Source organism: Myiozetetes cayanensis, unplaced genomic scaffold (genome assembly GCF_022539395.1).
Source record: "Myiozetetes cayanensis isolate MyiCay16 unplaced genomic scaffold, myiCay2020 scf934, whole genome shotgun sequence".
In the NCBI taxonomy this organism is placed as follows: domain Eukaryota; kingdom Metazoa; phylum Chordata; class Aves; order Passeriformes; family Tyrannidae; genus Myiozetetes; species Myiozetetes cayanensis.
The window spans coordinates 8,380-16,539 of record NW_026088224.1 but is presented as its reverse complement, the minus strand read 5'-3'; the positions used below and the strand labels follow the sequence as shown (position 1 = coordinate 16,539).

General features: G+C 53.1%; 1 protein-coding gene across 1 annotated transcript; it reads left to right on the top strand.

The window, feature by feature from the left end:
* Window positions 1-7: 7 nt before the first annotated feature.
* LOC126653180 (tropomyosin alpha-4 chain-like) lies at window positions 8-5,219 on the top strand. Its single transcript, XM_050340701.1, has 5 exons — window positions 8-58; window positions 303-378; window positions 1,011-1,073; window positions 1,789-1,858; window positions 4,915-5,219. The coding sequence occupies exons 2-5, from the start codon at window positions 337-339 to the stop codon at window positions 4,995-4,997; spliced, it is 258 nt and encodes an 85-aa protein (XP_050196658.1). The 5' UTR covers window positions 8-58; window positions 303-336; the 3' UTR covers window positions 4,998-5,219.
* Window positions 5,220-8,160: the final 2,941 nt, after the last annotated feature.

The window sequence follows — 8,160 nt, the reverse complement described above, 5'->3', positions numbered from 1 at the left end:
GGGTTGTCCTCGAGGGAGAGCTGGAGCGCTCAGAGGAGAGGGCAGAGGTAGCAGAGAGGTGAGTTGGGCTCCCATTGGGCAGCATGAAGAGGTCCCACGTGGCCCTTGCCCTGACTCCCTAGCAGCTGGGGGTGGCTGTGTGTCTGTGTGGGAATGGGGATATCCTTCCCCAGGAACAGCAGGTTCTGCTGTCAGGGTGGTCCCTGGGCTCACAGGCTGGGGGCAGGGGGATTCCAACCTGCACATCCTTGACCCTGTTCTCTGCTGCCCCCCCACCATGGGGTGCTCCTCTTCTGCCCTAGCCGAGTGAGACAATTGGAAGAAAACCTGCGGACCATGGACCAGACTCTCAAATCCCTCATTGCCTCAGAGGAAGAGGTACTGGGGCAAGGGTGCAGGGCTATCCACAGCAAACCCCTCTCTCTGTCACTGTCTCTTAAACTGTGTGAGCCACCTCTCCTTTCTGCACTACTGCCTCTGCCACAACCTCCCCTTGCCTCCCGCTCTGGCAGATGCATCCCTCTGTGCCTGCCCTCCTTCTTGGCAGGGCTGGTGAGAGCCCAGCTGGCAGTGATGCGCAGGGTGTCTGTGCAAGGAGGCATGAGGAACAGATGAATAAATACATCTCAGCAGTTTCTGCTCGCAGTGGCTCTGTTCCTTCTGCACCTGCACTGCCTGAGTTTTCTCCTCCCTCAACTTGTTCTTTCTCTTTCTTTCCTCCTTCCCTACCCACTCTTTCTGCTCCTTCCTCTCACCTGCCCCTTGGCCCCACTCCCCCTTCTGCTGGCCCTGCTTGGGATGTAGTAAATGTGGTGATCTAGAGGAGGAGCTGAAAATTGTCACCAACAACTTGAAGTCTCTTAGAGGCACAGGCTGACAAGGTATGACCCAGAGGAGCTGCTGGGGCTGGGCAGAGTGCGCATGGTCTGGGGCTGCTGGGGTCCTCCACTGAAGTGAAGTATGGCCAGAGGTGTCCTGTGGGGCTCATGGCTGCCCATCTGTCTCTGCAGTATTCCACCAAGGAGGACAAGTATGAGGAGGAAATCAAGCTTCTAGGTGAAAAGCTGAAGGAGGTAAGGGGTGTGGGGCTGGGACCCCCAAGAGAGGGGCTGGCACTGCATCAGTGCAGGCACGAGTTTGCCATCCCCTGTGGATTTTGACCCTGTTACACCCATGTCCTCTCACCCTTTCCCAAATTGTGGCCTTGCAGCATGGCAGATGTCTGGGTCTGGGATGCCCCCATGGGATCCTGATACCCCAGAGAGGGGCCCTGGCCCATCTGAAGGACTGGTGTTTGCATCCCCAGGGAGCATAGTCCCACTGGAGTTGCATCCTGCAGCCTCATACTGCACTCTGCTCCTCTGCTTGCCTCTGCCCCGTGTGGTGTCCTTCTCCCAGGACATGCGCTGGCAGGAGCTCATGCCCTGCACACACCAACTTCAAGCCATGTCTGTTTTGAAGTGATCAGTCCAGTGTTGGTTGCACACACAACCTATGAAGTGTGTGGGCTCCCATGATGCTTTTGGTGGTCAGGAGAGATTGGGATCAACAGAAAGCCCAACATGGAGGCACTTTGCCCAGCTGACTCCTTTGAGGACAAGTTCTCACCCCTGCTGTTAGTTTAGGGCATGGGGGTCCATGGGGCCTTTGTCTCTTGCCTTTCCCAGGGGAGGGTGCATGGGGGGGGAAATACGGGAGATGCAGATGAGGCAGATTTGGGGTGCAGTGAAGCATGCTCCATCCCTGTTGTACCCTGCAGCTTACCCTCTCTCCCCTGCACTCCCGTAGGCTGAGACCCGTGCGGAGTTTGCAGAGCAGTCTGTGGCGAAGCTGGAGAAAACCATCGATGATCTAGAAGGTAAAGCGTCCTCACTGTCCCTGTGTCGCTCTTTCCCAGGGAGCACTGCCCAAGATGTGGCCCCAGCAGGGCCAGACAGGGCTTGGCCAGGGTGAGGGGCTGGGCAGGGGTCCTGGAAGCAGGTAGGCTGGATGCTGTGGTGTCCAGTGCAGGGGCACAGAGATGCTGCAATCTGTGGCTCTGCCTTCAGGTGGGGAATAAGGCTTCATCCACATCACCTGTGTCCACATGCTCCTGCTGTCCTTGGCCCCCTGCTCACAGCCACCCTCTCTCTCTTTGCTGCCCATCCCCCATCCTTACTCTACTGCCTGCCACCCACCCACCCCCTGCCTGCCTGCAGATGAAGTGTATGCACAGAAGATGAAGTACAAATCCATCAGCAAGGAGCTGGACAATGCACTTAATGACATCACCTCCCTCTGAGCCCCCCACTGGGTGCTAGCACCGCACCCCCTCCCCTGCTCAGCCACTTACCTGCCTGGCCATCCCACCTTTCTCTCTCCCTGCCTGCTCTGTCCCCTCTGTCCTTCCCAGCCCCTGCCTGTCCATCATCTCCTTTGGGACAGGAGCCAAGCCAGGTTGTTCTCACAATACCCCTCTCTGTGGGGAGACAAGGTGTAAGTGTTTAGGGGCATTTGGCTGGGAAGGGGAACAGCAACCAGGACCCCCTCATGCTGGGTTTGGTGCCCATGCAATTGCAGGTTCGTCCCACAGCATTACCTGGCAGGAAACAGCTGTGCCTAGGAGTCCTTTGCTTCAGCAGCTCCCTCCTCAGCTCCCTGGTAGCATAAGCACCAGGGGACATCTGCCCCCCACATTCCTCCAGCAAAGCCCCCTGGTTCTGCTTGCTGAGCCCAGGGCAGAGGGAGGGGGTACCTGCACAGGGGAAGTGGCACCTCCACCACCAAAACAGATGAAGGCTTAGGCATGCAGGACGGAGGGGAGAGGTAGGTTGTGTAGGCAGCCTGTCCCCAGGCAGACAGTCCCCAGGCCCCTGCTCATCCCTTTCCTCTGACTCCCTTCTATCCTTTGCACATTGCTGTTCAGTTTACATTTCGTGACTTTTTTTTTTGTTCTGTCCCCCTGAGTTGGTCTCAATAAAGCATTTTCTTTCCTCCATTTCTCCTTTGTTTTCTTCATGCGACTCTGTCCCTCATCTGCCTGTTTCATGCAAGTGCTGGCAGCTGGGTGGTAGGAGGTGGTTGCAGGCAGTTGGCAGCTGCAGGACCCCTGGAACAGCCCCGGCTGAACCCTGAGCAGCTCCCATGCTGCCAGGCTGAGTGGGACAGGGCCCTTTGTGCCTCCACCCACTGGATGACCCCCACCACCCCCTGGCTCTCTGACACAGCTTTCCTCATCTCATGCCATCTTCTTTATGACTCTTTTGACATGAAATATCAGGGTTAGACCTGGTCCTGTCCATTTTCTGTCCTCACTCCCAGACATTGCCCACAAGCAGCAGTCCCTGGCATCATTCCTTCATCACCCTCCCACACCAAAGAGGATAACCCTACCTTTCAGCAGTGATCCCTGGCCCTAAATGGGACCCTGATCCTCATTCTCCTTCCTCAGCATTCTACCCTGCCCCACAACTCTGTCCCTGAATTGATGGACCCACGGCCCTGTTCCTGCCCAAAGACTGGCTGCCTCTTCCTGCTGGCCCAGCTCATTCCCAGTTGCTGTCTGGGAAGCAGCAGGGTTTCCAGCAAGGGCTTTGTGGAATGCTGTCTCTTTTGACTAACTTGCCTTTCTTTCTTCCCTCTGCTACACTGACCTCTCCTTTTGTTTAGAACATTCCCATCAGGAGGCCAAGAGAAACCACATTCTCACTAAAAAGCTGCAAGTCATCCTTACCGAACTTAAAAACTGAGCTGTTGACAACTCCCAGCCCAGCCCAGCCCAGCCAGACTCCCGCACCCAGGCTGCCACCCCCACTCCCTGCCCTATGCCAGGCTGGCTCGAGGATGGGAGTGCCTCCCCACTCCCTGCTGGGGTTAGGAAGTGCATTGGAGCCTTTGCTTATCCCCCTGGGTTGGGAAGTCCTCTGAAGCTGATCAGTTTTTCTTGGGAGGGAGGGAAACGAGGGGTTTTTTGATGTCCTGGGATACCTATGCAGTGATGGCTATCCCCCAGAATCAGTCTAGCCCTGCCAGGGAGGGATGAGGTAGCTTGTATCGCTGCCTTCCTTCCCTTGTCCCAGGGGTTGGCAGCCAGCCTCTTCTTTCCCCTCACTCTGGTCATCCCAGACTATGCATGGAGGATCCCTTCAGAACGGGGTCCCTGCAGGGTACTGTGAGGGCTGGGAAAGGATCTGGGGACCTGGTAGCACCCATTACTCCAAACCTGAGATAGGGAAGAGCCTGACCAGGAGCTCTGGGAGACAGGGCTGGGTGGGCAGAGCTCTCATCCCATTCCTATCTCCAGAGGGAAGGACAATGCTGTTTGGAAGTGAGTGCAGGAGGAGGCTGCCTTGGCAGCTGGGTTGTCCAGCAGAACTCATCCTTGAAGTCTTAGCTCTGCTCCTTCTCTCTCTGCTGTTCTCTTTGCTCACCTTCCCAGGCTGCTGCCTCACTGTCTTCTTGACAAAGCACCTCTGGGTCATGCAGCAGGCACTGGCTCTCTGCTTTTGCGGGCTGAGGGTTTGTGTGTGAGCCCACAGCCAAATGGTGCTGATGCTGTGGAAGAATGTGCAGTGAGCATAGCAGGGAGACGGGGCCGTACTGGTGGCTGGCTGGGGAAGGGGTATCTATCAGTGGTATCCATGCTGTGGAGGGCCTGGCTGTGAGCAATGAGGTGCCATGGGAGGATGGAAATGCCAAAGAGTGGGGACCATCCACCCTGAGTGACTGGCCTGGCTGGCCTGGCTGCCTTGGTAGGTCCCAGAGTGGCTAGACATCCTTGCCAGTGGTGGGGCTGCATGCACCACAGGGACAACCCGTGCAGCTGGAGGCTGGTGCCATACTGAAATGTCTGTTTGTGTGTGTCTGTGCTTAGTGTGGTGTGTGTGGGTCTGACTGTGCCTGGGTATGCTCTGGTTGTGTCCCTTGTGTTCACAGAGAGTCTGGCCAGTGCCAAAGAGGAGAACGTGGGCATTCACCAGGTCCTGGATCAGACCCTGTTGGAGCTGAACAACCTCTGAGTTGCCCTGGGGAGCCCCTGTCCCTCTTCCCTACCCCACATGTGCACCCCACTGGCATGCTCAGGATGTCATCAGCTGAACTGTGTCTTGGCCAAATCCACACATCCACTGAGAAGGGAAGCCCTGCAACCTTACACCATGGCTCAGGGGTGTCTTCTCTGTGCACAGCCTGACTGGCTCTGTCCTGTCTTCATGTCCAAATATTAAAGTAGTTTGACAAGATGGATGGCTGTGCTTGGTCCTTGCAGGAGGGCATAGGCACTGGGAGATGTGGTGGGGGTCTCTCTGCCCAGTTCTTGCAAGGAGGCTCTACAGGGTCTTGGGTCCAGAGCGGGATATGGCCAGCATAAGAATGTCCTCCACAGCTGTGGAGGGTTGGGAGCAACAATGCACATGGTTTGGGCTACATTCCCATGTCTCCATCACCTCCTTGTGATGCACTGAAAACCTCCAAACTCAGTCCAAAGTGGTCATCCTCTTCAAGTGCACAATGATAAAGATATGTCACTGATGTGTCCCCTTCCACATCTGGCATGCTACCTGCTTCTGATCCTCAATAATCCCAGTTCCAAAACTCTAATGGTCAACCCTGGGTTTCTCCTGATGTTCTTTGACAGTTGAGACCATGCTCTCCAGTTGCAGTGTAGAGGATATTTTGCAAACAGGCCCAAGAGCTACTGCATGGGCTATCTCCTGTTTGATCTGCTCAAAGGCCTGTTGTTGCTCAAGGCCCCACTCAAAATGGTTTTTCTTCCATGTCACTCAATAGAGGGGGCTCACAAGCTGACTATAACCTGGAACGTGCATCCTCCAGAACCTCAAAAGGCCTAGGAAAGCTTGTACTTCCTTCTTGTTAGCCGGTGGAGACGTAGATGCTATTTTGTTCACCATATCCATGGGCACGTAAGGGTGTCCATCCTGCCATTTTATTCCCAAGAACTGGATCTCCCATGTGGGTATCTTTACCTTACTTTGTTTTATGGCAAAACCAGTTTTCAGAAGAATTTGGCTTATTTTCCTCCCTTTCTCAAAAACTTCTGCTGTCTTGCCCCACACTGATATCATCAATATATTACAGGTGTTCTGGAGCTCCCCCCTGTTCCAGTGCAGTCTAGATCAATCCATGGCAGATGGTTTGACTGTGTTTGCACCCCTGGGGTAGTCATTTCTAAGTATACTGGACACCCCCTAAGTGAAGGCGAACTGTGGCCTGCACTCTGTTGCCAGAGGAATGGAGAAAAACGCATTAGTGATATCAGTTGTGGCACCACTTGGCTTCTTTTGACTCCTGCTCATATTGAAGTTCCAACATGTCTGGCATAGCAGCACTCGGAGGTGGTGTGACTTCATTCAGGCCACGATAGTCCACTGTCAGCCTCCACTCCCCATTAGACTTCCACACTGGCCATATGGGGTTGTTAAAGGGTGAGTGGGTCCTGCTGATCACTCCTTGTTTCTCCAGTTGATGAATTAGCTCATGGATGGGAATTATGGAATCTCGGTTGGTGCGATAATGCTGTTGGTGCACTGTTCTGATAGCAATTGGCACTTGTTGGTCTTCAACTTGCAGCAATTCCACAACTAAGGGATCTTCTGAGAGGCCAGACAGATCAGATTATTGTTTGATTTTCTCTGTATTCACAGGAGCTACATAACAGGGTTTGAGGGAGATACGGTCTCCGCTGTCCATCTCTCAGGGATGGAATCAGGCTGCAGCAAGCCCAGTGCAGAGTAACACGGCACGCAGGCAATCCTGTAGCAAAGAGGCTTTATTCAAGTTTCCCACAGCTTATAAGTCTGCTGGGAGGAAGGGAGGGGCTTGGCCACTCGACTAGCCAACGGGAGGAGACAGGAGATTAAGACCCAATAAGAACCCAGGAACTGAAGAGAGACAAGTGGGACAACCCACTAACTTGGGGTTAGAACAGGGGCAGGGGCTGGCTCAGTGAACAGGATCGAGATGGAGCCACCCAGGGAAGCCACGTGGGGGGTGAATGAGATTTTACACAGCATAGGGAGTTCCCGTACAATAAATCTGCGATGCCTGAGTTTAAACTGTGTTTTTCTGTGTTGACTTCGGGAAACTGCATCTGCATTGGTTTTTCCTCTAAAGATGTTGTTTCCAAAGTTTGTAGTCTGAGCTGTCTCTCACAGCTACATCAAAAACCCATTGATACCCCTTGGGATCTTTGAAGTATTCCCTCCTGAGGTAATCAATGCCAAGGATATAAGGGGTCTCTGGGCCAGTGAGAATGGGGTGCTTTTCTCACTTGTCCCCTGTTAAACTCACTTCAGCCTCCAATACCCATAATTCCTGGCATCCCCCTGTCACTCCAGAGATCCAGATATGTTCCAAACTCCTGTCTATTGATGGCATCACTGTGCACTGTGCACCAGTATCCACCAAAGCTCTATACCTCTGTGGATCCGATGTGCCAGGTCATCGAATCTGTGAAAAATTGAGGAACTGATTTTATTCCAAGCAAATGAAAATGAACAGAGGGTACTAACAAAAGAACTATTTCTGTATATTTACTAACTTATAGGTGTACCATGGAGACTGTAAGGTGAAGGGTCCTATCTGGACCTCTCACCAGGGAATCTTTCGCGACCAAGAACAGGGAACAAATCATGAATAAAAATGTATTCCTCTGTGCCATGTGAAAACACAGAGAGACCCTCCATGTCTTGCAACGTGGGTATGATGCAAGACCCCCTTGTACGAGCCCAGGGGAGGTATGTTACAACCAGCCAAAAGGTAACACCCACTTCCAAAGCAGAGAAATTACCTTTTAAGGCAATAAACGGACAGTAAATGAATATTCAACAACTGATACCAAAGGGTACAAAAACCCACAGTTTTCAAACAACGGTGTGCTCTTTGTATGATTCAAAGGTGCACCCAATGCTAAAATGGGTACCTAAGCGCTGTAATAAAAATCTTTTACTATATTTCTTTGTCCTGCAGGTATTTTTACCGTCTTCAAAATTCCAGAGAAAAAGTAACTTATAACAATTTGGGGGCTCGTCTGGGATCCTCATCCGGTGGCTCTGGGTAAGAAGACCCATGTACCAGGAAGGTGCACCCTGCCAAATTTTGGTGGTTCTGGGACGGGGGCCTTCTTTTCAGAGCGACTGCAACAAAAGGACCCTGAGACAGATG

Bases quoted from the DNA above. Each gene is read 5' to 3' on its own strand.
- LOC126653180 (XM_050340701.1), top strand. From the start codon at position 337: ATGGACCAGACTCTCAAATCCCTCATTGCCTCAGAGGAAGAG. The intron at 379-1,010 runs GTACTGGGGCAA...CTGTCTCTGCAG, and splicing joins TCATTGCCTCAGAGGAAGAG to TATTCCACCAAGGAGGACAA. The intron at 1,859-4,914 runs GTAAAGCGTCCT...TTGTGTTCACAG, and splicing joins AACCATCGATGATCTAGAAG to AGAGTCTGGCCAGTGCCAAA.